This window comes from Brassica napus, chromosome A6, assembly GCF_020379485.1.
Source record: "Brassica napus cultivar Da-Ae chromosome A6, Da-Ae, whole genome shotgun sequence".
Taxonomy (NCBI): domain Eukaryota; kingdom Viridiplantae; phylum Streptophyta; class Magnoliopsida; order Brassicales; family Brassicaceae; genus Brassica; species Brassica napus.
The window spans coordinates 2,861,382-2,887,330 of NC_063439.1; the positions used below are offsets into that span (position 1 = coordinate 2,861,382).

At 38.7% G+C, this 25,949-nt stretch overlaps 1 protein-coding gene across 3 annotated transcripts in view; it reads left to right on the forward strand.

Moving 5' to 3' along the window:
- The first annotated feature begins 608 nt into the window (after positions 1 to 608).
- LOC106349747 overlaps positions 609 to 25,949 on the forward strand; it is a 67,234-nt gene continuing 41,893 nt past the window's right edge. The window contains exons 1-63 of one of the 3 annotated variants that reach the window (XM_048782026.1): positions 609 to 861; positions 1,040 to 1,121; positions 1,337 to 1,440; positions 2,253 to 2,348; positions 2,445 to 2,492; positions 2,616 to 2,666; positions 2,890 to 2,993; positions 3,155 to 3,272; positions 3,811 to 3,912; positions 4,029 to 4,226; positions 4,457 to 4,614; positions 4,811 to 4,969; positions 5,305 to 5,397; positions 5,539 to 5,893; positions 6,023 to 6,136; positions 6,555 to 6,650; positions 6,850 to 6,917; positions 7,124 to 7,244; positions 7,320 to 7,541; positions 7,628 to 7,855; positions 7,926 to 8,035; positions 8,182 to 8,278; positions 8,574 to 8,669; positions 8,766 to 8,906; positions 9,059 to 9,127; positions 9,592 to 9,841; positions 9,902 to 10,071; positions 10,160 to 10,480; positions 10,712 to 10,843; positions 10,914 to 11,027; positions 11,142 to 11,326; positions 11,597 to 11,705; positions 11,802 to 11,945; positions 12,133 to 12,408; positions 12,513 to 13,184; positions 13,403 to 13,609; positions 13,962 to 14,065; positions 14,317 to 14,612; positions 14,740 to 14,824; positions 15,202 to 15,903; positions 16,017 to 16,335; positions 16,512 to 16,670; positions 16,749 to 16,912; positions 16,987 to 17,167; positions 17,248 to 17,517; positions 17,611 to 17,817; positions 18,091 to 18,145; positions 18,327 to 18,457; positions 18,549 to 19,481; positions 19,565 to 19,641; positions 20,025 to 20,463; positions 20,666 to 20,752; positions 21,101 to 21,256; positions 21,335 to 21,519; positions 21,867 to 22,403; positions 22,590 to 22,910; positions 23,006 to 23,132; positions 23,500 to 23,721; positions 23,875 to 24,231; positions 24,347 to 24,505; positions 24,639 to 24,926; positions 25,062 to 25,257; positions 25,435 to 25,647. In XM_048782026.1, the coding sequence (XP_048637983.1) occupies positions 847 to 861; positions 1,040 to 1,121; positions 1,337 to 1,440; positions 2,253 to 2,348; positions 2,445 to 2,492; positions 2,616 to 2,666; positions 2,890 to 2,993; positions 3,155 to 3,272; positions 3,811 to 3,912; positions 4,029 to 4,226; positions 4,457 to 4,614; positions 4,811 to 4,969; positions 5,305 to 5,397; positions 5,539 to 5,893; positions 6,023 to 6,136; positions 6,555 to 6,650; positions 6,850 to 6,917; positions 7,124 to 7,244; positions 7,320 to 7,541; positions 7,628 to 7,855; positions 7,926 to 8,035; positions 8,182 to 8,278; positions 8,574 to 8,669; positions 8,766 to 8,906; positions 9,059 to 9,127; positions 9,592 to 9,841; positions 9,902 to 10,071; positions 10,160 to 10,480; positions 10,712 to 10,843; positions 10,914 to 11,027; positions 11,142 to 11,326; positions 11,597 to 11,705; positions 11,802 to 11,945; positions 12,133 to 12,408; positions 12,513 to 13,184; positions 13,403 to 13,609; positions 13,962 to 14,065; positions 14,317 to 14,612; positions 14,740 to 14,824; positions 15,202 to 15,903; positions 16,017 to 16,335; positions 16,512 to 16,670; positions 16,749 to 16,912; positions 16,987 to 17,167; positions 17,248 to 17,517; positions 17,611 to 17,817; positions 18,091 to 18,145; positions 18,327 to 18,457; positions 18,549 to 19,481; positions 19,565 to 19,641; positions 20,025 to 20,463; positions 20,666 to 20,752; positions 21,101 to 21,256; positions 21,335 to 21,519; positions 21,867 to 22,403; positions 22,590 to 22,910; positions 23,006 to 23,132; positions 23,500 to 23,721; positions 23,875 to 24,231; positions 24,347 to 24,505; positions 24,639 to 24,926; positions 25,062 to 25,202 (12,327 nt within the window). In that variant the 5' untranslated portion in view covers positions 609 to 846 and the 3' untranslated portion in view covers positions 25,203 to 25,257; positions 25,435 to 25,647. Of the gene's footprint in view, positions 862 to 1,039; positions 1,122 to 1,336; positions 1,441 to 2,252; positions 2,349 to 2,444; positions 2,493 to 2,615; positions 2,667 to 2,889; positions 2,994 to 3,154; positions 3,273 to 3,810; positions 3,913 to 4,028; positions 4,227 to 4,456; positions 4,615 to 4,810; positions 4,970 to 5,304; positions 5,398 to 5,538; positions 5,894 to 6,022; positions 6,137 to 6,554; positions 6,651 to 6,849; positions 6,918 to 7,123; positions 7,245 to 7,319; positions 7,542 to 7,627; positions 7,856 to 7,925; positions 8,036 to 8,181; positions 8,279 to 8,573; positions 8,670 to 8,765; positions 8,907 to 9,058; positions 9,128 to 9,591; positions 10,072 to 10,159; positions 10,481 to 10,711; positions 10,844 to 10,913; positions 11,028 to 11,141; positions 11,327 to 11,596; positions 11,706 to 11,801; positions 11,946 to 12,132; positions 12,409 to 12,512; positions 13,185 to 13,402; positions 13,610 to 13,961; positions 14,066 to 14,316; positions 14,613 to 14,739; positions 14,825 to 15,201; positions 15,904 to 16,016; positions 16,336 to 16,511; positions 16,671 to 16,748; positions 16,913 to 16,986; positions 17,168 to 17,247; positions 17,518 to 17,610; positions 17,818 to 18,090; positions 18,146 to 18,326; positions 18,458 to 18,548; positions 19,482 to 19,564; positions 19,642 to 20,024; positions 20,464 to 20,665; positions 20,753 to 21,100; positions 21,257 to 21,334; positions 21,520 to 21,866; positions 22,404 to 22,589; positions 22,911 to 23,005; positions 23,133 to 23,499; positions 23,722 to 23,874; positions 24,232 to 24,346; positions 24,506 to 24,638; positions 24,927 to 25,061; positions 25,258 to 25,434; positions 25,648 to 25,949 lie in introns of those variants that run through there. The other 2 variants (XM_048782024.1, XM_048782025.1) reach the window with 2 other exon arrangements.

Here is a 25,949-nt window from a genome sequence, read left to right on the forward strand (position 1 = left end):
AACTGTATTGTGCCTCAGCAGTACATGATTCATCTACCATATACCATACTCCCTAATGTTTGCTCCTTCTTATCTCGTTTCATTAAGCTTATGTAGTATAAGTTTCTCTTTTTCTAAGCTATTGCTTGGCTAGATATGAGGCTTGTCTCATTATACTTTTTCAAATTTTATGGTTGCAAAACCATTATATGTTTATATCTTTTAATTGAAAATGCCCTTTTTTTCAAAAAAAAAAAAACTATGTAACTCAACATAAATTAGCACAAAACGTAATCCAATTCTAATTCATATATTCTCAGAAACATAAACATACAACTCTCTCAAAAAAAACTTTCTCAAAAAAAACTTTCTGACCAGATACAAAAATGATTTGCAAAAGAAGTTTTGAAGAATTGCGAGATTTTATGAAATATCAGGGCTCAAAAGGAAATTTAGCTATTGTTTTAATTTTAAACTAAAAAATCAAAGTGTATTGACTAGGCGGAAAAAAAGAGTAAAGAAAATATAAAAAGCAAAATTGGTAAGGACCGGCACGTATATTACCTGAAAAATCCATCCCCGACTCTCTCTCTCTCCCTAAACGGAACCGTCTCTCTCTCTCTCTCTCTCTCTCTCTCTCTCTCTCTCTCCATCGCTTCCTCTTGACTCTCTTTGCTTAGATCGATCGCTTTGGTTTGATTTGGAAGAATACTCGTTTGATTTGGAATTCAAGATCGTGTGCTTCCCCTCTCTCTTCAATGTTGAGTCGGTTCGTTTCTCGGATCTCGATGATCCTCGATTCTCTAAACCACGCGTGAAGAAGACGACCTTACCATTTTTCGCTCCCTTAGCTAATTTCTCGCCGCCATGTTCGAAGCTCATGTAAGCCCTCCCTCTCTTCTTCGTTTGTTAATTTTGGGGATTGCAATTAGTTCCATTCGTAGATGCTAGTGGAGAACTAATTAATTGATATTTTGCATTGAAATTAGAATATAATTGATATTTGGCATTGAAATTAGAATATAACTGATTAATTGCAAGTTTACAATTCGCTGTTCAGGTACTACATCTGCTTCGGAGGTATCTTGGTGAATATGTGCATGGACTCTCGACAGAGGCTCTGCGGATTAGTGTCTGGAAAGGTTGGCCTTATTAATTTTATATCTAGGGAGTATTTACAATTCTTATGTGCAAAAGACTGCTCATGATCTCGGATATGAAGTAGTTTCTTTACTGGTTTACTGGTGAAATTGAGATATGTAGAGATGTTATTATTCCCTTGGCTTTGTAGTCAGTTGTTTGTTGTTTAACTTTGGTTCTTCCCCTTATTTGATGTTTGAGCTTTCTTGCTTTTCAGGGGATGTTGTTCTTAAAGATTTGAAGTTAAAGGCGGAGGCTCTGAATTCACTGAAACTCCCTGTCGCTGTCAAATCCGGTTTTGTCGGAACCATTACTTTAAAGGTTGCTTTTTTTCTTCTTCTCTTGGTGGATTTCTTTTGATGATTTTCGTTCAGACCATTCTATACGGTAAACTGATATAAGCATATTTCTTTCTGGAAAGTTTGGTTACTTGAGCTTGGATTGAAAATCCTTGCCGGAGTTACTTGCATCATATTTCTTCACATGCTAATTCCTGTATATGCTTACTAAAGTACTTTGAGGATAGAGAGAGAGGAAAAACACTTATTGATGACTTAGCTAAGCTTACATGATCAGAAATGTATGCATGTGTGATGCTCTTATGCAATGATGTACAATAGCAATGCTGGGAATTGATATGGTTTAGTTTATGGACGTGTTTGTTGGTAATTGTGAAGAGAGTGAATTTTTTTAGCCTTTTTCACATGAATTATTGAACTGTAAGGCTATTAGCAGTGTAGAAGGAGTTATGAGCTAGAGAAATGTGCTATGAAATTTTTTTTATTGTTGAACGTGATATCAGTTATAGGCAAAAATGCTTCAATAGAGGGAAGTCCCATATGATTTAACTGGATATATTCTGGTCTGTTAATCATGTATTTACCGCTCTTTGAATAATATGTGGATGAAAAAAACAAAGAGAAATGCGAGTGATTCTGTTTGTAGTATATATTGAAGCTTTTGATACGAAGTCAATTGTCATGGGTATTATCAGCCAGGGTGACATCCTCCCTGGTTTCTGAATGTGGACTTGTATTTAAAGAAGCAAATGCTATTTTTGTTAGCAAATTCCTGTAATTATGGCTAGGTAGCATATCTAGAACTTGTCACTGAATCACAAACCTTTGTTTCAGGTCCCTTGGAAAAGTTTAGGAAAAGAGCCAGTCATTGTTTTGATCGACCGTGTCTTTGTTCTTGCTTATCCTGCCCCTGATGGCCGAACAGTAAAGGTATTCTCTTGGAATTTTTATTTGTGTTTGCGATGTCTCGCCTTAAGCTTTTCACTTTGGTTGGTACCAACTTTACTTAAACTATTTTCATACTAGGAGGAAGACAGGGAAAAGCTTCTAGAAACCAAGCTTCAGCAGATCGAGGTATTAAATTTTTCTTGCTGATGCATACTTCTGAATACAATCGATATGAGTTTTCGTCTTTTACTGTACAAAATAAACGTTGATGTTATTCTGATTTACCATTCTCGTGTTTGTTACAAATAGGAAGCAGAATCGGCAACTCTTGAAGCAAGAGCAAAATCTAAGCTGGGAAGTGTATGCTTCTGAACTCTTTACTTATTTTGTCGTTCTTATTTCTTTTTACGGGTTATCTGTTTGAGTGACGTGGAACTTTCCTGATCAGATTAGAAGATTCCTTATGATCTTTTACGAAGGATATATATGCCCTCCTTGCTAGTTACTAGATAATTTTTTTTCTCATATGCTAATTATGTTATATGTTATAACTTGTAGCTCTTTTATGCTTGGTTCTTTGCAGCCTCCAGCAGGAAATTCTTGGCTAGGTTCGCTTATTGCCACAATTATTGGCAACCTTAAAGTATCCATCAGCAATGTACATATTAGATACGAGGATTCTACCAGGTTTGTGGCTGTTTGTCTTTTTGTTTATTTTCCTGTTCTGATTTTACAGCCATATCTATCTTTTGTGTTCTTTAGTAACGTCATTGTTTTTGGTGTATTGGAGACAACTCAGAAGTACTTGCTAATCAATTTTTTCCTTGTTTCAACAATATTTGCTCCAGTAATCCAGGGCATCCCTTTGCTTCGGGCATCACCTTGGCCAGGCTGGCAGCCGTTACAATGGATGAGGAAGGAAATGAGACATTTGACACAAGCGGTGCTTTGGATAAGCTGCGTAAGGTGAGCTTTGTTTTCTTACCTTTTATTATCAATTGGGCGAAGCAGTTGAAACTTGAAAGTTGACAAAAAGCATCGTGTGTTTGGACTATAAGTATCTATGATTCCATATGGACGTTTGAGATCTCTTGTGGTTCATAATTGGGATTCAGATCTAGTGGTCCCATGTCTTAAGAAATCTTATAGTCAATATTTCCCATTTTATGGTCTCTCATATAGGAAGTTCAAGCCTCTTTTCCAAGAGGCTTGAAATACGATAGACCATCGATTAGACTTTTTAAAGGAAATGTCGTTTGTTTCACATGAGAGAATGAGGTAGTAGTTTTTAATTGATTCGTAGTTCAAAAAATATTTTTAATTGTTCTTTTGTCTCTATTCAATTAGTTATTTTCTCTAATGTTTGTGCTCGATTAGAGTGCGTGTCATAGTTGATACTTTGTTACAAGGTCTGTTGGTTGAAAACTAAGTGTGCTGAATGATAATTATACTACTTATTGACTTGAACAGACACAATTAGGCTAACGCATGGTCTCTGTCACAGTCATTGCAGCTTGAAAGGCTTGCTCTGTATCATGATTCTAATAGCTCTCCCTGGGAAATAGAGAAGCAATGGGACGATATTAGTACCGAGGAGTGGGTTAAGGTTTGTTCTTGTCCACCTTTTACTTGGTGATTATTTTGTGTTTTGCGTCAAATTATTAGTCAAGTCAAATGTTCCTTGAGGTTTTATGTATTTAACTACTGGCTGTCTTCGTTCAGATGTTTGAAGATGGCATAAAGGAGAAAACTGAGCATAACCTAAAGTCGAAATGGGCCTTAAATCGTCGATATCTATTGTCCCCTATCAATGGATCTCTTAAGTATCACCGGTTAGGAAATCAGGAGAGAAATAATCAGGAGACTCCATTTGAAAGAGCGTCAGTTAACATAAATGATGTTAACGTGACAATCACAGAGGTACCATTTTCTGTACTTTTTATTGTTGTTTCAATTTTTTTCTGGGCAAATGTTTCTCGTTTTCTTCCAGGGGTAGCTGTAATATTTTCCATCGAGTTTTGGTTTCTTCTGTCCATCTTTGTACTTCTGAGACCCGTTAGAGTTTGATACTGCGTCTGCTTAGTGATTTTTGTTTTTGAGGTGCTGGACTTAAGTCACTTGTATGTTGTCTACCATGTTTCCCTTACCAGGAACAATATCACGATTGGATAAAGCTAGTCGAAGTTGTTTCAAGATACAAAACATATATTGAGATTTCACATTTAAGGCCCGTGGTTCCTGTTTCAGAGGCTCCACGTTTGTGGTGGCGCTTTGCTGCTCAAGCTAGTTTGCAACAAAAGAGACTATGGTACGTGCTCGTTTCATTTATATCTCCCTTGCAGGATTTTACTGACAGACTAGGAAAAGAAACATCATTTATCTAGAAAATCTATTTTGTTTTTTAGTCTTGCATAGTTGATCATCTTCTAGGAAAGTATACTGCATTCTATATGTGGAATGATGTTGTATTTTGATCTGTCTTTCATATACTGACCCCATTTCAGCTATCGATTTTCCTGGGATAGAATCCATCACCTTTGCCAGTTACGTCGGCGTTATATTCAGCTGTATACCAACTTTCTCCAGCAGTCATCAAATGCTAATAACCCAGAGATGAGAGAAATCGAAAGGGACCTTGATTCCAAAGTGATTCTATTGTGGAGGTAATAATTATTTCCTCACATTTTGAGTGGAAAGCATGTGGTCAAATTCAACCTTTTGGTGTATACCACTGGAATCCATCTCGAAGACACTTGATCTCTGGATTGATTTGGCTATTGACATGACTATGGCCAAGTTCCAAATATACTGAAAGTTTATAGACATTATTGACTTACTGTTTGATTACATAGTCTTATTATACCACTTTTTCTCATAAGAAGTTCAAGCTTTGCCATTCTTCCTCTTTGTTTGCATTGGGATTCTTAATGGCACTGTGCTGTCTATGTGCTTTTCCTCCTTCCGACTTATCTGACCATGTGTTGTATCGGCATAATAGGTTGATTGCACATGCAAAGGTAGAATCTGTGAAGTCAAAAGAAGCAGCAGAGCAGAAAAAGCTGAAAAAGGGCGGTTGGTTCTCATTTAATTGGTTAGTGGATTCTGTTGCTTCCTTCTGAATATGGTTGTCTTGCTTTTTGGCTTTTCAAATTCTTATCGTAACAATGATTGCTACATCACAGCCAGATTCCATATTTTTTAATTAATATTTGTCGTAACTATCTCCATGAAGGCGGACAGAAGCTGAAGATGAGCCTGACGTCGATAGTGTGGCTGAGGGATCGAAATCGGTGGAGGAAGGATTGACTAAAGAAGAATGGAAGGCCATAAATAAGTTACTGAGTCATCAGCCAGACGAAGACATGAATTTGTATTCAGGAAAAGACATGCAAAATATGACTCACTTTCTTGTAACGGTATCAATTGGTCAAGGAGCCGCTAGGATTGTTGATGTAAACCAAACTGAGGTGCTGTGTGGTAGGTTTGAGCAGCTCGATGTGACGACAAAGTTCAGACATCGAAGTACTCAGTGTGATGTATCACTGAGGTTCTATGGCTTATCTGCACCAGAAGGTTCCCTTGCACAGGTTTGTTTTCAAATTTCACCTTATGACCAGGGTCACAAATCCCTGTGATAAGATTCTATATTCCTGACTATAAATGAAGATTTGACCTTTCGCTGCTCCCCTCTGTGTGTCATGCTTCTGTCTTTGCAGAGTGTATCCAGTGAGAGAAAGACAAATGCCTTGATGGCTAGTTTTGTGAAATCTCCAATTGGAGAAAACATTGATTGGAGGCTATCAGCCACGATATCCCCTTGCCACGCTACGGTAATCAGTTCATATATGTGTGCTCTTGAAATATGGGTATTTAGGATCTGCATATTAGTCGTATAACTGTAAAATACGTCTCGAGTATATATCAGTGTCTATCTAATATCTAGCTGGTGGCATTGAATGTAGTTTCCCGAAAATTTGGCATAGTAAATTATCTGGACCTTAGAATAAAGTTTTTGGAGCTTAAAGCTCCGATATACTGTGTGCTTCCCTTTTGGAAAATATGGATGGATATATATCGTTATAATTTTAAACTACGAAGTACTTGGAACTCTCATGTGCATATGTTTTTCTAAGTTCAAACATTTAACACCAGCGATACAAGCTTTGGTGTACTAAATTCAGCTACTGTCAAAGGAGCACAAGTTGTTTATTTCAAGTCTTGAGCACAATTGGTAATTTCGTATTGCAGATCTGGACTGAAAGTTATGATCGTGTTTTAGAATTTGTGAAGCGAAGTAACGCAGTTAGCCCTACTGTTGCACTGGAAACTGCTGCTGCGCTTCAGGTACTGTTCTAATGTTCAGTAGCAATTTTTATTACAATGGTTTAGTGCATATGCGTTGTGGTGACAATAAGACGTGTAACTCATATCATTGATTTATGCACCCTTACGAAATTCCTTAGTCATAGAGTTCTGTATGTTTACTATCCGCAGACTTTTAGGCTTTAGCATTTATTTTTATTTTTACCGTTCTTTATTACAGATGAAACTAGAGGAAGTGACTCGACGGGCTCAAGAACAACTTCAAATAGTGTTGGAGGAGCAAAGCAGGTTAGAAAAATTTAACTTGGATCTCTCTTTACCATTGTCCCTTAGATCAGAGTTAGACCATTCGGTGGTGACTAAAGCGAGATGCTGTTTGCATGGAACAAAAGCTATTTTATTATAGTCTGTTAGAATTTAGATCTAAATACTTTATCAGTTTGTACAAGTAGCAAAATTCCGGATTCCTTGATGCTTTTCCTTTGGTTTGTCAGATTTTCTCTTGACATTGATCTTGATGCTCCAAAAGTGAGAATCCCTTTGAGGACTTCAGGATCTTCCAAGTGCAGTAGCCATTTCCTTTTGGATTTTGGTAATTTTACGCTAACCACCATGGTAAGTTTCCAGACTTGCTATACGACTTTAGTAGTGGTTCTCTTCTGTTTTCTTATACTTCTTGTACAAGTGCAGGATACTCGGTCTGAGGAGCAAAGGCAAAACTTATATTCTCGGTTCTGCATTTCCGGAAGAGATATTGCCGCTTTCTTTACCGACTGTGGATCTGACAACCGTGGTTGCAGTTTACTCATGGAAGATTTCACTAATCAGCCAATGCTGTCTCCTATTCTAGAGAAAGCGGACAACGTTTATTCTCTTATTGATAGGTGTGGAATGGCAGTTATTGTTGATCAGGTATTTACCTTGTGCGACATTTCTATTCATGTGTCAATTGCTAAAACGAGGCATTTCTACTGACACGCATATATCTCTTCTTGAAGATCAAAGTACCTCACCCAAGTTTTCCATCCACAAGAATTTCCATCCAAGTGCCAAATATTGGTGTTCATTTCTCGCCAACAAGATATATGAGGATCATGCAACTGTCCGACATCTTGTATGGTGCTATGAAAACCTACAGTCAAGCTCCTGTTGATGACACTCCAGATGGAATCCAACCTTGGAGTCCTGCAGATCTCGCTAGCGACGCTAAAATCTTAGTTTGGAAGGTATGTATATGTACTTTTCAAGCTTGATTTATCTTTATTGGCTTTGACTGTATGAAATCTATTGTTTCAGGGAATTGGCAACTCTGTTGCTACTTGGCAGCCTTGTCACCTTGTTTTGTCTGGTTTATATCTGTATGCATTTGAATCAGAGAGGTCACCTGATTATCAACGTTATTTATGGTTTGTGCTATTCTCCACTCATTATTTTCTTTCATGTACCCCTCTTTCTCGTTTTTTTTTGTACCTTCGAGTTAGTCTTCCCTGCTACAAAGTGTTTTTGCATGTATTAATAGAAGACGGTTAAATTAGAAACTTTGCATGTGCAGCATGGCTGGCAGGCAAGTATTCGAGGTTCCGCCCGCAAATGTTGGTGGTTCGCTATACTGCCTTGCTGTCGGTCTAAGGGGAACGAATCTTAAAAAGGTAAGCTAAGCTGCCTGATTGTAAATAATAGGAGTCATAAAAGAACCGGCAAATCTATGAGTCCAGCGATTAAAATATACTCCTAATTGGGTACGATTGCTTAGTCTTGAATCGATACATACCTGAAATAAGATGGTTGAGAGTGTTGATGATTCTCTGTACTTTACTTTTATTGAAGTTACTTTCGAAGTTAGAAAAAACAGTTCACAGATATTCCTTTACAGCATCGCTTTGTTTGCTGTATTGTTATATATGTGATTTCCATTAGAAATCATGGATCTTATGCATTCTTCAGGCCCTGGAATCTTCTAGCACCTGGATCATAGAGTTTCAGGGGGAGAAGAAGGCAGCATGGCTGAGAGGACTTGTCCAAGCTACCTATCAAGCTTCTGTATATCTATAAAATCTCATAAGTTTTTTTTTCCTGGGCTTTTCTTTCTGCACTGGTCATGTCTGGTTGATGCTGAAAAATCTTGTCCTTTTGTAGGCTCCTCTGTCGGGGGATGTACTTGGTCATTCAAGTGATGGTGATGGTGACTTCCATGAACCTCAGATCGGGAATTCGAAAGCTGCTGATCTTGTTATTAATGGTGCTTTAATTGAGACGAAGTTGTACTTGTATGGGAAGGTTAGTTGTGTCAGGTTTCCACTTAATTTTATGTGTGCTATCTGTATACCACAAAATTTCATAGTTGCTTGAGCTGACAAATCATATTTAAATTCTGTGACAGCAACTTTTCCTGAGATTTACTTGCATTTTGAAATCCTATTCTCCTGCAGATCAAGGATGAATGTGATGAGCAGCTTGAAGAGGTTCTGCTTCTCAAAGTTCTTGCTACCGGAGGAAAGGTTTGTGTTTGTTGGACATATTAAGCTGATACTGAAGTTGTGTGTATGTGTTTTGCGTCGTTTGTCGGTACTAAGGAAAGAAGGGGAAAAGATGAGGCTTACTAGTTGTGCAAAGCTTAGAAAACATAACACCATGATATTTAGTTTCTGATTAAATAATATTTTATTTTATTAAGCCTGGCTAAGATAATGATTATGGACGGAAACTACAAACAGAGCCACGACATTGTTCATAAAAGTTGATTAAATGATTAAAATTCTTGTCGTACCATTCGCTAAATCAGGTTGCATTGCTTAGGAACGCCACTTGTTAAGATGTCCGTTTTGATATTTGTATTTTTCTACTTACAGGGTTACCATTCCTGATGTGCGTTTTAATACTTTTTCAAGCTTTTTTTATCTCTCCGTGTAGCTACTATACAATATACTAGTTTGATAGAGGCAGGTTTGTGTTTGCTTTGCAGGTCAATATGATAAGTTCAGAGAGTGGCTTAACAGTTAGGACGAAGTTGCACTCTCTGCAAATCAAAGATGAACTTCAGCATCAGCAGTCAGGCAGTCCTCGGTATTTGGCTTACTCTGTCCTGAAGAACGAAGACATACAAGACTCACCAAGATGTGATTCTTATGACAAGGAGATGTCTGTAAGACATGCAGATGATGAAGATGCCTTCACTGATGCTTTGGCAGAGTTTCTGTCTCCTACAGAACCAGGTACTCCGGATATGGATATGATTCAGTGCAGCATGCTTATGGACTCTGATGAACATGCAGGACTCGAGGATACTGAAGGTGGTTTTCATGAAAAAGATACATCTCAGGGAAAAGGCCTTTGCGATGAGGTGTTTTATGAAGTGCAGGGTGGTGAATTTTCTGATTTCGTATCAGTTGTTTTCTTGACGAGGAACTCCAGCTCCCCCGATTATAATGGAATCGACACACATGTATGTAATCTAAGATCATGTGAGATCAGCTTAGTGTGGCAAATATACCTTCTCGACTTCGCTAAGTTCTGCTTGAAATCAATTTCAGATGAGCATTCGCATGTCAAAACTGGAGTTCTTTTGCAGCAGACCGACTGTAGTTGCTTTAATTGGTTTTGGATTTGACTTGAGCGCTGCAACATATGTGGAAAATGATAAAGATACCAACACTGTGGCGTTTGAGAAATCTGATATGGAGAAAGAAACAAATGATGAAGGTGGACGCATTGAAGGATTACTTGGATATGGCAAGGACCGTGTAGTGTTTTACCTGAACATGAATGTTGATAGTGTGACTGTGTTTCTCAACAAGGAGGATGGTTCTCAGCTTGCGATGTTTGTACAGGAACGATTTGTGTTGGACATTAAGGTAATAAATATTGGCCTGAGGCATCTTATTGGACGTGTTTGATTTTGTTTCTAGTTACTCTTAATCATGGCCCCATACCATAGGACAAGAAAACCAGTTTGTTAATGATAAGAGTTTCTAAAAGTTAGATCTGCAGTTGGTTCTCTAAAATGTTATAAGCAAAGCGAATCAGTTTCATTGAAAGTCTGTTTTAGTTAACTGTTTTTTGGTTAAATTTGTTTATTTTTCAAGGTTCACCCGAGCTCTCTTTCAATAGAAGGGACCCTAGGTAATTTTAAACTCTGTGACAAGTCGTTAGACTCTGGAAACTGCTGGAGTTGGCTCTGTGACATACGTGATCCTGGTGTTGAGTCTCTTATAAAGGTAAAATGCTGACGGCCATATCTTGCTTGTTGTCGTTGTGAATCTGCTCACTTCCTCTTTTACTCTGCAGTTCAAATTCAATTCATATAGTGCTGGCGATGATGACTATGAAGGATATGATTATAGCTTATCTGGTAGACTGTCAGCTGTCCGCATCGTATTCCTCTACAGATTTGTTCAAGAGGTGCCATGATCAATAACCTTTTCTTACCCAGTTTATTTAAAGTGCAACCGAAATTTAAATGCTCTTCTTCGGACATCATTTTATTATTGACCAAACCAATGAAATGGTTTTCAGGTTACAGCGTACTTCATGGGACTTGCCACTCCTCATTCAGAAGAAGTCATTAAGCTTGTTGACAAAGTAGGAGGCTTTGAGTGGCTAATCCAGAAATATGAGATGGATGGTGCTACTGCGCTGAAACTAGACCTTTCGTTAGACACTCCAATAATTGTTGTCCCTAAAGATTCTCTGAGCAAAGAGTAAGTATAATTGACTCGTATTAATATTTGATATGTCCTATGTTATCAGTTACGTATTAGGTATGTCAACACTTCGGTTATATAGCTCTCTAACGCTAGTCTAGTAGTTGCCATCAAAATTGTTTGCGTAATATAGCCTTTATCTTGTAGCTCTAAAGAAAGCTTGAGGTCTGCAACATATTTACCTTTTTGTTACTGAATCTCCAAAAGATTTACTTTAATCTTTCTCTGAATGTTGATAAAATCTCAACACGCTTCTATTGGCTGCAGTTACATACAACTTGACCTTGGTCAGCTGGAGGTATCAAATGAAATAAGCTGGCATGGGTGTCCGGAGAAAGATCCTAGTGCTGTACGTGTAGATGTTCTTCATGCAAAGGTTCGTATATATTAGAATAAATATGAAACACTTTTGTTTAACGTGTGGATGAAAACACTACCCTGCTGATTGTTTCTATTGTCTTTTTGTTGTAAGATTCTTGGACTTAACATGTCAGTAGGCATAAATGGTTCAATCGGGAAACCAATGATACATGAAGGCCAAGGATTGGACATTTTTGTACGGCGCAGCCTACGAGATGTTTTTAAGAAAGTACCAACACTTTCAATTGAGATCAAGGTATTGGATTTCTTCTTCTCTATACGTTCAAAGAACCCAAATATTTACTTTTGGCGTCAAGAACCGATCTCTAAACTAAATAAGTTTGTATGTTTTTTGTCTTGGCTTCCTGATATTGATAGATTAGTGATGACTATACTTATAAACGTTATTATTGTAAAAGGATAGCTTGCTGTTTGCCGTGCAGATTGATTTCTTGCATGGTGTGATGTCTGACAAAGAATATGATATTATTGTAAGTTGCACAACCATGAATTTGTTTGAGGAGCCAAAGCTACCTCCAGATTTCCGTGGTAGTTGTTCTGGCCCCAAAGATCAAATGCGGATGCTGGTTGACAAAGTGAACCTGAATAGTCAGACGATAATGTCACGTACAGTAACCATACTGGCCGTTGATATCAATTATGCTCTTCTTGAGTTGCGTAATAGTGTTAATGAAGAGTCACCGTTAGCTCATGTTGCGGTACGTACTTCTGAGCATGATCATTCTATTTTCTTGTAGATTTCGCCCCTAAGAAATGTACCAGATATCTAAAAACCAATTTGCCATTTACTTTGATTTAACAGCTTGAAGGATTATGGGTATCCTACAGGATGACGTCACTATCTGAGACAGATTTGTATGTCTCGCTTCCTAAAGTTTCTGTTCTAGACATCCGTCCTAACACAAAGCCTGAAATGCGGCTGATGCTTGGCTCATCGGTTGATGCATCCAAGCAAGCTTCTTCTGAATCTTTACCCTTTTCCCTTAATAAGGGAAGTTTTAAGCGGGCCAACTCTAGGGCAGTTCTTGATTTTGACGCACCATGTTCAACGATGTTGCTGATGGATTATAGATGGCGAGCGTCCTCTCAGTCATGTGTTTTACGGGTTCAACAACCTCGTATCCTTGCTGTTCCTGACTTCCTCCTTGCGGTTGGTGAATTTTTTGTTCCAGCCTTACGTGCAATAACAGGAAGAGACGAAACATTGGATCCAACAAATGATCCAATCACTAGATGTAGTGGCATAGTTCTCTCTGAGGCTCTCTATAAACAGATAGAAGATGTCGTGCACTTGTCCCCATGTAGACAGTTAGTAGCAGATTCACCGGGGGTTGATGAGTATACTTATGATGGATGTGGAAAGGTAATCTCGTTGAGTGAACAAGGAGAGAAGGATTTAAACTCAGGAAGATTAGAACCTATCATAATTGTTGGGCATGGAAAAACGTTGCGGTTCGTGAATGTAAAAATTAAGGTAGAAACTCTTTTCTCTTTATATATAATAATATTAGATACATCCTTTTGTAATTTTAAAATAATCACTTGGTAGAGTGAATTTCTTTTCCGAGCGCTTATAGCGTGAAGCGGAGAAGGATTCTTTGTTTTGTTGTAATTACTGCTTCACATTCTCTTTTTCCAAGATTCTAAATTTTGCAAGCTGCTTCTTTTCTGTTTCTTTTTCTTCTGTGGCAGAATGGGTCGCTTCTGAGCAAGTGCATTTACTTGAGTAACGATAGCAGCTGCTTATTTTCTCCAGAAGATGGTGTTGATATCTCAATGTTAGAAAATGCTAAATCTAATTCTGAGAATGTGCTGAGCAATGCGTACAAACCATCAGATGTCTCAGATATTCGTCAATCCGATTTGAAGTCTGGCCAGAGTTTTACCTTTGAAGCTCAGGTAGGTTTCCTAGACCCTTTCTTTTTACCTGTTTAAATAGTTTTTAGCGCATACTTTATAGCTATTTTATTGCGTTCTATTTGATCAAAAACTATTAGACTTAAAACATTTTTTCTCTCTTACTTATTTTAAATCAATATTCCGTAAGTTTGGTATTTCTTTGATGTTCTTTTTTGGCTCATAAGATTTGTTTTATGTGGAGGGTTCCGCAACTTCTTTCAGCCGCCATCTTTCATAAGTTGTCAATTACTGTCCTAGCTTATTGAAACTGGATTTTTTTTTTGTTTTGCTGTATTTGGCAATTTCATAGCTTTTGCTGTATTTGTCAATATCATAGCTTGTTTTTGTACAGGTTGTTGCTCCCGAGTTCACATTCTTTGATGGTACAAAATCCTCCCTGGATGACTCCTCTGCTGTAGAAAAGCTTTTGCGAGTTAAATTGGATTTTAATTTTATGTAAGTGCAGCTTTGTCCAAATCTAAGTATCAGTGATTAATGTTTATCAACATTTTGTCATACATGAAAGTTCTGAACAGTTAGGTCTGAGCACATTTTACAACACAATGTTTCCCTGATACAATTACGTTTGCTTGACGTCGACTCCATCTTGCCTATGACGTTGAAAACAAGCTTTTTCTTCCTTTGTTGTGAACGGATCTAAAGTTTCTGTTACATTGTTGATGTATTTTTGCTATTGTTTTCAACAGGTACGCCTCAAAAGAAAATGACATTTGGGTTCGGGCCTTGCTTAAGAACCTGGTGGTTGAAACTGGTTCTGGTCTTATCATTCTTGATCCAGTCGATATTTCTGGGGGCTACACTTCTGTCAAAGAGAAAACAAATATGTCCTTGACGTCAACTGACATATACATGCACCTTTCCTTGAGTGCTTTATCCCTCCTGCTGAATCTGCAGAGCCAAGTAACTGGAGCCTTACAATCTGGAAATGCTATTCCTTTAGCTTCATGCACCAACTTCCACAGGATTTGGGTTTCACCGAAAGGTATGGCATCAGTTACGTTAGGTGCCTTTTTTTTAGTCTGGCCACATGATCTATTATTTGTCTACCTTGTAACCGACTGTATCAGATAATTACACTATTGACTATTTTCTTTTGGGGATGCGCGCAGAAAATGGACCCGGTAACAACCTCACAATTTGGAGGCCGCAGGCTCCTTCGAACTATGTCATATTGGGAGACTGTGTGACATCAAGGTAATATTATTAGTGGCTTATCTGGTTACATGTATATCTTGATATTTTCATCCGTGCAACAGAGCTTTCAGTGATTACATTGGGGGAACAAACCTTATGTTTCATCCTGAATGTGTTTGTTCAGTCATCAATAGCATTGAACTACGTCCATAAAATTCATGGCAAATCATTTCCGTAACAGAAATAACCAAGCTCTTGTCGTATTGGAGCTTTAACGTAACGGATACTTGGGTGTAACATGCAGCCTCTTTTTCATTTGATATGTGCCAGTGCTTACAATTGCTTAAGAAGTGCTCACTTCAGTGTACATATGTTTTCTTCTTCTAGAAGGTAAAGCTGCATTATGATGTTAAATCCCTTGAAAATTTTCCTTTCAGGGCAATTCCTCCTACACAAGCAGTAATGGCAGTAAGTAATACATATGGGCGCGTGCGGAAGCCGATTGGGTTTAATTGTATTGGCCTGTTCTCTGTTATTCAAGGTTTAAAAGAGGGTAATGGTCAACATTCTCCTGATAGCAATGAGTGCTCCCTCTGGATGCCTGTAGCTCCTGCAGGATATACTACTATGGGGTGTGTTGCAAATTTAGGAAGTGAGCCACCACCAGATCACATTGTTTATTGTCTAAGATCTGACCTTGTATCTTCCAGCAGTTTCTCTGAGTGCATATACACCGTCCCCTCCAGTTCTTTAATTGAGTCTGGATTCAGCATATGGCGCGCTGATAATGTTCTTGGTTCATTCTATGCTCACTCCTCAACTGAGGCTCCCTCGAAACAATATAGTTGTGGCCTCAGTCATTGCCTTCTTTGGAATCCCCTTCAGTTGAAAACATATCCATTATGTGACCCATCATCTACAAATGGCTCTCAAAGCGAGCAAACAAATGATCAGACTGGAAATTCATCAGGCTGGGACGTACTCAGGTCTATTTCTAAGCCATCGAGTTATCATGTTTCAACTCCTAACTTTGAGAGAATCTGGTGGGACAAGGGTGGTGATCTTCGTAGACCTATCTCAATATGGAGGCCTGTACCACGTCCTGGTTTTGCCATATTGGGTGATAGCATAACTGAAGGGTTAGTAAATTTTTAACTTTAATTTTAATTTTGGTTTTTAGATTAGCTACAGTGAATGACCTGTTTTCTTACATTAATGTCAATAATCTATGATATTCTTCTTCTCTCATTAGGTTGGAACCACCAGCGCTTGGAATACTTTTTAAAGCAGATGACTCTGAGATTGCTGCAAAACCTGTTCACTTCACTAAAGCCGCACATATTGTAGGGAAGGGCTTGGATGAAGTTTTTTGCTGGTTTCCTGTTGCGCCTCCTGGCTATGTTTCTCTAGGATGCGTTATTTCTAAATTTGATGTGGAGCCACATGTGGATTCGTTCTGTTGTCCAAGGATTGATCTTGTTAACCAAGCCAACATTTACGAAGCTCCTGTTTCAAGATCTTCAAGTTCAAAGTCTTCTCAATGCTGGAGCATTTGGAAAGTTGACAATCAGGTTGGACAACCTGTTTAACCTTGATGCTTTGTCTCTTACTATGTGAAGGCTTTGTATTGTCATTATTGAACTGTAGGAGCTTCTGGGTTTTATGAACCAGCTACTATCCAATTACTTAAGTACTCACACAGTGAAAAGTACGTCCCAATCCTGATAGCTGCTGATATCTTGTGTAGGCATGCACTTTTCTTGCACGTTCTGATCTAAAAAGGCCTCCAATTCGGATGGCTTTCGCTATTGGAGAATCCGCAAAGCCGAAGACACAGGAAAATGTAAATGCAGAAATTAAGCTGAGATGCTTCTCTCTGACACTTCTAGACGGCTTACATGGGATGGTATGTTATGGTCAAATTTACTACCCAATTTGTTCAAACGCAATGTTTACATCTCTATCTTGTTCTGAATTCTTCCAGATGACTCCTCTCTTTGACACAACTGTCACTAATATCAAGCTAGCAACTCATGGTCGTCCTGAGGCCATGAATGCAGTACTCGTTGCCTCCGTCGCTGCTTCAACATTTAACCCACAGTTGGAAGCGTGGGAGCCTCTTCTGGAGCCATTTGATGGAATATTCAAGTAAATATAATAATGAGACTTAACTGGGAGATAAAACTGGAATAATATTTTGATTTCTCACTTTCGTTTTGAAGGTTGGAAACATATGATACTTCCTTGAGTCAATCATCGAAGCCAGGAAAACGCCTGCGAGTTGCTGCTACTAACATTTTGAACATAAATGTTAGTGCTGCAAACCTTGAAACTCTTGGTGACGCCGTTGTTTCATGGAGAAGGCAACTAGAACTTGAAGAAAGAGCGGCCAAAATGAAAGAGGTACCTTGTTCTTTAGTCTCTATTTCTTCGCGAAAACATATATTTTCTTCGTGAAAGTATATATGTCCGCTGTGGTGCAGGAATCAAGTGTCTCTCGTGAGAGTGGGGATCTTTCGGCCTTTTCAGCCCTTGACGAAGATGATTTTCAGACCATTGTGGTAGAGAATAAACTCGGCCGTGACATATATCTGAAAAAGCTGGAGGAGAACTCAGATGTAGTTGTAAAGTTGTGTCACGATGAAAATACTTCTGTGTGGGTTCCACCTCCAAGGTTCTCCAATAGGTTAAATGTTTCAGACAGTTCTAGGGAAGCACGCAATTACATGACTGTACAGATTTTGGAGGCTAAGGTACATATACGAAAGCATCCGTCATTGGAAATTTTTATTGTAGCGTATTAGAAAGCTTTATGGTTAAGATGGTACTTTCACTTTTTTGTGAAGGGTTTGCATATTGTCGATGATGGCAACAGTCACAATTTCTTTTGCACCCTGCGCCTCGTTGTTGATAGTCAGGGTGCAGAACCACAAAAGCTTTTTCCTCAAAGTGCTAGGACAAAGTGTGTAAAGCCTTCCACCGCAGTTGTTAATGACTTGATGGAATGCACCTCCAAGTGGAATGAACTTTTCATATTTGAAATCCCAAAGAAGGTAGTATATTAGGAAACGTTTAATTTTCTGCTTCCATTATTGATCATCTTCTCTGTTCCTTCAAACTTGTGGTATCACAAGCGATTTAGCCTAGAATTAACATTAGATTGGAACAGTATATAAAGCTAGTTGCTTCCCCGTGTTTTCTCTGACTCAGATGCCTAGTAGTACAAGCTATATCGTTTTGCAAAATTCCTTTTTGAAGTTAAAACAATTGTCATGATTTTGGAACTTATCTCATATTTGTAGTCTTTTTCGATTTAATTGTTTTAGGGATTGGCCAGATTGGAGGTTGAAGTGACAAACCTTGCTGCTAAAGCCGGAAAAGGTTAAATTCAGTGACTTCTTCGGTTTATTAACTTCGACCTGTTTGTCATGCATAACCATCAATTAAGCTGTCCTTTTCTGTCTGTTTTATCATTCTTTTCTAGAGTGAATTGGCATTGTTTATTGTTCATTTGAGTAGATTGTCCGTCTGTTACATGAGAGTAAGCCATTAACTAATGCAGGAGAGGTGGTCGGGTCGCTTTCATTTCCTGTTGGACATGGGGAAAATACACTTAGAAAAGTAGCTTCAGTAAGGTCGCTGTATCAGTCAAGTGATGCTGAGAATATTAGTTCTTATACGCTTCAGAGAAAGGTTAGCTGTTTTTCATTTATATAAAGGTATTTTAACGTTTCTCAAGCTTCTCTAACATATGTTGCTTTCTCATTTGATAAATGATATGAAGAATGTCGAAGATATACATGACAACGGATGCTTGCTTGTCTCAACATCTTATTTCGAGAAGACTACAGTCCCCAACACACTAAGAAATATGGAAAGTAAGGATTTTGTTGACAGAGACACTGGTTTCTGGATTGGAGTTCGGCCTGATGACTCATGGCATAGCATTCGCTCGCTGCTTCCGCTCTCTGTTGCTCCGAAATCACTACAAAACGATTTTATTGCAATGGAAGTTTCTATGAGAAACGGAAGAAAGCACGCAACATTCAGATGTTTAGCAACAGTTGCAAATGATTCAGATGTCAATTTAGAGGTATCCATATCATCTGATCAGAATACCTCTTCAGGAGCGAGCAATCATAATGCTTTGGTTGTCTGTGGATCGTCCTATGTTTTACCATGGGGATGTTTGTCAAAAGATAATGAACAGTGCCTACATGTCCGGCCAAGGGTTGACAATCTTTCTTATGCATGGGGTAGTTGCATCGCCGTGAGTTCTGGTTGTGGAAAAGATCAACCATTTGTTGATCAAGGTTTGCTTACTCGGCAGCAAACGTTCAAGCAAAGCAGCAGAGGATCTGCTTTTGCTTTGAAACTAAACCAGCTTGAGAAGAAAGATATGCTTTTCTGCTGCCAGCCCTCTACAGGGAGTAAGCCATTCTGGCTCAGCGTGGGAGCAGATGCGTCAGTTCTTCATACAGACCTTAATACACCTGTTTATGATTGGAAAATTTCTGTTAGTTCTCCTTTGAAGCTAGAAAATAGACTTCCTTGCCCAGTCAAATTCACAGTGTGGGAAAAAACAAAAGAAGGCACATATCTTGAGAGACAACATGGTGTAGTATCTTCAAGGAAGATTGCTCACGTATATTCAGCAGATATTCAGAGACCTGTGTATCTTACACTAGCTGTCCATGGTGGTTGGGCGTTGGAAAAGGTTGGCTTTGATAAACTACAGAAGAATCTACTCACATTGGAAAAAGTTCTCATTTCATTATTAAATTTGAATTTCTTTTGTAGGATCCTATTCCTGTTTTAGATCTATCTTCAAGTGACAGTGTGTCATCCTTTTGGTTCGTCCATCAACAGAGCAAAAGGTTTGTCACTCTTTCTTTTTCATTTCTCATTCTGTCTGGAATTCTTAGTCTTGTTAACTCCGCCTAATACGTCATGACGATACATGAATATGTGCATTGTTTCTTTAAAAAGAAAACAATGGTTAACAGCTGTTTTACGGCTCTTGACCATAAAGGGTCACGTAACAAAATCGCATTTGTTCCAGAATAATATCCCATTAGTATCTCTTCTTAACTAACTAGTATCTTTGGGAGGAGCCAGTCCGTAGCTGAATTTAATTTATTGAATAAATCTTATTATGTTGAGAATTATCATATGTGGACGTTTTTTTCTGTTATAACCCCGATACTATACATTCATGATAATGTTTTGCCACATCATACTCTTTCTCTTGGCGTTTCAGGAGACTGCGTGTAAGTATTGAACGTGATGTTGGAGAAACCGGGGCTGCACCAAAGACTATAAGGTTCTTTGTACCATATTGGATTACAAATGATTCATATCTTCCTCTAGGCTATAGAGTGGTGGAGATTGAGCCATCAGAAAATGCGGAAGCTGGCTCCCCTTGTTTGTCTAGGGCCTCCAAATCTTTTAAGAAAATTCCTGCATTTTCGATGGAGAGAAGACAACAGAGGAAAAATGTCCGAGTGCTTGAGGTTATCGAGGATACTAGTCCTTTGCCTAGCATGCTTTCTCCACAAGAATCAGCTGGTCGGAGTGGCGTCGTGCTGTTTCCATCTCAGAAGGATTCTTATGTTTCCCCACGAATTGGTATTGCTGTCGCAGCTCGGGATTCTGAGATCTACAGTCCTGGAATTTCTCTACTTGAACTTGAGAAGAAGGTGAGTTGCTAAATATTAAATGATTTTCTTAAAGCTAATGCCTTGAAATTGCTGGACTTTGCTTTATTGTACGAGAACCATTTCTGACACACTTCTGTATAAAGGATTTCCGCCTAGCTGTGCGGCCGTGTCGTCATTTTCTTTAATTGGTTGTGTGACTAGCAACTTTCTCTCCTTTCATTAACCACGAATTCTTTTCCAGGAACGCATAGATGTAAACGCTTTCTGCTCAGATGCCTCGTACTACAAGCTCTCAGCAGTATTGAATATGACATCGGACAGAACAAAGGTCAGATATCACTTCCGTGTGATTTTTCTGTTTTCTCATTGCTGTGGTATCTGTAGAAATTACTTGTCTGAAGTCAAATTCGTGCTCATATACAGTTTTTTATTTGTTGGTGTCTATTTATTAAAGATGTTATTTGGGCGTGAAAACTCTTTAGGGATTAGCTAGCTTGGCAAACAATACTTAGTTGGCCTTTGTTTTTCTCTCCTGTTTCCATAAAAAATGTACATGCTGCTGTTATATATTAGACTCCTCTCCGTGGTTTATTATATCAAGATAAACTAGAGGCGGATTATGTCCAGTCTGGAGTCCCACTTGTTATCTTACTCTCAGTTATACATTTGCTTTCAGGTTATTCATTTCCAGCCACACACCTTATTCATCAACAGGGTGGGTATGAGCATCTGTCTTCAACAATGTGATTGTCAGACAGAAGAATGGATTAATCCTTCTGATCCTCCAAAGCTCTTTGGATGGCAGTCTTCCACCCGGATTGAGTTGCTGAAAGTATGTGAAATACCTTCAGATTTCTGTATCTTAATTTTAATATGATTAATGTGCTTACGGCGGATGGGACATTTTCAGTTACGAGTGAAGGGATATAGATGGAGCACACCATTCAGTGTCTTTAGTGAAGGTATAATGCGTGTCCCTGTCGGAAGAGAAGATGGGACTGAGCAATTGCAGCTAAGAGTACAAGTCAGAAGCGGGACAAAAAACTCACGTTACGAAGTTGTTTTTAGGCCAGACTCTGTCTCCGGTCCTTATAGGTAAATTACACATGCCTCAACTGTCTTCCAGTTCCAGATGAGTTGTTTATTTTCTGATGTTACTTTACTGTTTAGTTGGATATTGATGGTACATTTTCTAGCTGCCAGATCATATTTGCATTTATGATTTAAAAACTTGCTGCCAGATCTGTTCTTTGAAACCCATTATCAGTTTGGTGAATAAAGTAATCCATGGAACCTGCATGAAATTATTTTAATACGATGATGCATCCTATTTACTGAATCCAAGTTTGTGTTCCCTCTACTATATTTACGTTTTTTTTTTCCACGAAGCATATCTAACCTTTTCTTTTTGTATTCTATGTGATGTGAATCCATTCTCCTAGGATCGAGAACCGTTCCATGTTTCTTCCTATTCGGTATCGCCAAGTGGATGGTGTCAGTGAATCTTGGCAATTTCTTCCTCCTAACGCAGCTGCTTCGTTTTATTGGGAAGATCTTGGTAGACGACATCTATTTGAACTTCTTGTTGATGGCAATGATCCTTCTAAATCGGAAAAATATGATATTGATAAGATTGGTGATCATCCACCACGAAGTGAGACTGGACCTACCAGACCCATACGAGTTACTATTGTAAAGGAAGACAAAAAGAACATTGTGAGAATCAGTGACTGGATGCCAGCAGTTGAACCTACGTCAAGCATAAGCAGAAGACTTCCAGCATCATCTTTGTCAGAGTTATCTGGTGGGTCTCAGCAATCTCAACTTCTGGCCTCAGAAGAGTCTGAGTTTCATGTGATTGTTGAGCTCGCTGAGCTTGGAATCTCCGTAATCGATCATGCTCCGGAGGAAATATTGTACATGTCAGTGCAAAACCTCTTTGTGGCATACTCAACCGGCTTGGGCTCTGGGCTTAGCAGGTGAGTTTATCAGGTTCTTAAGTTGTAGCTTTATTTTATAGAGAAAGGAGCATTCTATTTCACCACTGCAGTTATTCTGACCGTACTAAATTCATGTCTAATTCGACAATAGTGGTCACCGTCTTCACGCTTATCAGTTATAAAACCAAGCACGCTGGACTAATGTTGAACGCTAATTTTTTACAGGTACAAGCTAAGGATGCAAGGAATACAAGTGGATAACCAATTACCGTTGGCTCCAATGCCGGTTCTGTTCAGACCACAGAAAACTGGAGATAACGCTGACTGCATTCTGAAGTTTTCTGTTACTTTGCAATCGAATGCTGGTCTCGATCTCCGTGTCTACCCGTATATAGGTTTCCACGGACGTGAAAATACTGCCTTTCTGGTTAACATCCATGAACCTATAATCTGGCGCATTCATGAGATGATTCAGCAATCCAACTTGAGTAGACTATCCAATTCTGAGTCAACGGCTGTATCAGTTGATCCATTCATTCAAATCGGGTATGTACACACGGCCTTCTTATATATATGCTATTTACTAAATGAGTCCATACATTGACACTTACCTATATGGTTACATCCTTCCAAAATTGCAGAGTTCTTGATATCTCAGAAGTTAGATTTAAAGTATCTATGGCCATGTCTCCAAGTCAAAGGCCGAGGGGAGTGCTTGGCTTTTGGTCATCCCTGATGACTGCTCTTGGGAATACAGAAAACATGCCAGTAAGTTTTCCATACTAACTGATTGACGGTAACTAACAATAGGGACCTCTGTGTTTCACGCGATTAGCCTATTAGGAAACAATTTATCATAGTTAGCCTACTAGTATGTACATCTGACGCAGGGATTAGTATGTGGTATCTACACGACTCTGGATCAATTGGCCAACACCCATTAATTAGTTTATGACAATCCGTTTTTACTTTTCACTCGTAGGATCACTATAATGATTATAGTCGACGAGTTTTCACAACTTATATAGAATTTGATTTGTCGATGTCCCAACTACTGGAAATACTGCACTTCCAGCCCAACCCAGCCGAATATTCATATGTTTTTCTCTATTAATTTTTCATATTCTTGAAACAGGTACGCATAAGTGGAAGATTTAACGAGAACATATCCATGCGGCAAAGCACTATGATCAATAGTGCTATTAGGAACGTAAAGAAAGATCTCCTTGGCCAGCCTCTTCAGTTGCTTTCAGGTGTTGATATTCTCGGCAATGCAAGCAGCGCTCTTGGCCATATGAGTCAAGGCATAGCTGCGCTGTCAATGGATAAAAAGTTCATCCAAAGTCGACAGAGACAGGTTCGTTCATGGCTTTTATTTTGCTCCTACATCTTACTGTTTCATGTAACATAAAAAATATAAGTTGCCTTTCATCTGTTCACCTAATATGTGAAAAAAATTCATTTGACGTTCCAGTGGCTTCTGATACAAGTGATTACTAACATTTGACAGGATAACAAAGGTGTTGAGGACTTTGGCGATATTATCAGAGAAGGAGGTGGAGCTTTAGCGAAAGGCCTGTTTAGAGGAGTCACAGGCATATTGACAAAGCCTCTCGAAGGTGCAAAATCTTCTGGTGTCGAAGGATTTGTCTCAGGTTTTGGGAAAGGTATTATCGGTGCTGCTGCCCAACCTGTGAGTGGAGTTCTGGATCTTCTGTCAAAAACCACTGAAGGTGCAAATGCCATGAGGATGAAGATAGCAGCAGCAATCACTTCAGATGAACAACTTCTTCGCCGGAGACTTCCACGAGCTGTTGGTGCTGATAGCCTGCTTCGTCCTTACAACGAATACAGAGCACAGGGGCAGGTACAAATTTGTACTCATGACTCTTTTCAAACTGTATTCCACTAGTGGTTTTTCTCCTGATGAGGAATGGATTTATTCGTGATGATGATTCATTTTCTAACTTTTGCACTTACAGGTCATATTGCAGTTGGCAGAATCTGGATCATTCCTTGGCCAGGTTGACCTGTTCAAAGTACGTGGGAAATTTGCATTGACAGATGCTTATGAAAGTCATTTCATTCTACCAAAGGGAAAAGTTCTAATGATCACACATCGAAGAGTAATATTGCTACAAGTGAGTCACACAATAACCTCTTACTCTTCTCAGTATATGCATAAGGTCTATAATTTGGTCTAGTGTTCGTCCTCGGTATCTATCTAGCCAAGAAATCCTCTTTGACATTAGCAACATTTTATTTTATTTCCAGCAACCGTCCAACATAATGGGTCAAAGAAAATTCATCCCGGCCAAAGATGCGTGCTCTATACAGTGGGACGTTCTATGGACTGATCTTGTATTTATGGAACTGACTGAGGGGAAAAAGGACCAGCCTAACTCTCCACCTTCGCGGCTTATTCTCTATCTGAAATCAAAGCCAAATGATTCGAAGGAACAAGTCCGTGTTGTCAAATGCAGTCCCAACACGAAGCAGGCCCTTGATGTTTACTCAGCCATCGATACAACCATTAACTTGTACGGGCAAAATGATTCAAAGGTTAGTGTAGCTTCTTTTTTCTTTCACAATTAATTAACAATAATGTCACCCCTTGTTTTGTTACAAAAAAAAAAAAATAATGTCACCCCTTGTTTAAAACAAATTCAGAATATATGTTTTGGTTATTTGATTTAGGCATTGGTGAAAAACAAAGTGACAAGGCCGTATTCCCCGATATCTGAGAGTTCTTGGGCTGAAGGAGGTTCTCAACAAATGCCAGCTTCAGTTGCACCATCTTCAACCTTTGGCACAAGCCCAACGACCAGCTCAAGTTAAAATCAATCTTTAAGCTGCATCTTCTTGCTCTGTCACCTTCTCGCCCGCCACCCTGGTAAATACTTTTTCCTGCTTCTTCCTCTGGCCATTTCTCCATTTGCCTCTGAACATGTACTTCTGCCTGATGATTTTACTATAACACAAACACAATCTAATGGTTTCTATGCGTGTTTTTCGTTACTCAATGTTCTCGTTTGAAACCTAATCGACATGTTTTCGTTTGTGTTCTCAGGTGTGTGGGATGAAACACAGCTTTGGTATAAAGACTTTTTCATCGTGCTCAAATTTTCTTTCTCGTGTAGGATTTTCGTAAATCATATCGTAGAACCATAATGTGTGTATGTATATATATAAACCTCTGCAGTACAGACTTTTCCAATAGTAATCTCGTGTTGATCAACACGTGTATATGGAAGCTGCCTTATATAATTTTATTGATTTTAAAGAATGTTGTCAGAAAGAACAAAACTTATGCCCTTTCTGGAAGTTTTTTTTTTTTTTTTTCTTTCCCAAATTGATTAATATTAAAGATGGCTCAAAGCCCACGAAACTACAATCCATTCTGAAAGCCCAAAAAAGGGAGCTCAGGAGAACAAAAAACAAATAAAAGGCCCAAGCCCAAAAGTCGAAAACCCTAGCGCTGACAACACGTGTCTCGAAACCCTTTCTGGAAGTTTTAATTTTAAAAGAAACAATTATACTATTATCTCCTAAGAATGATTTCACAAATCTGTGTTTCCCTAGTAA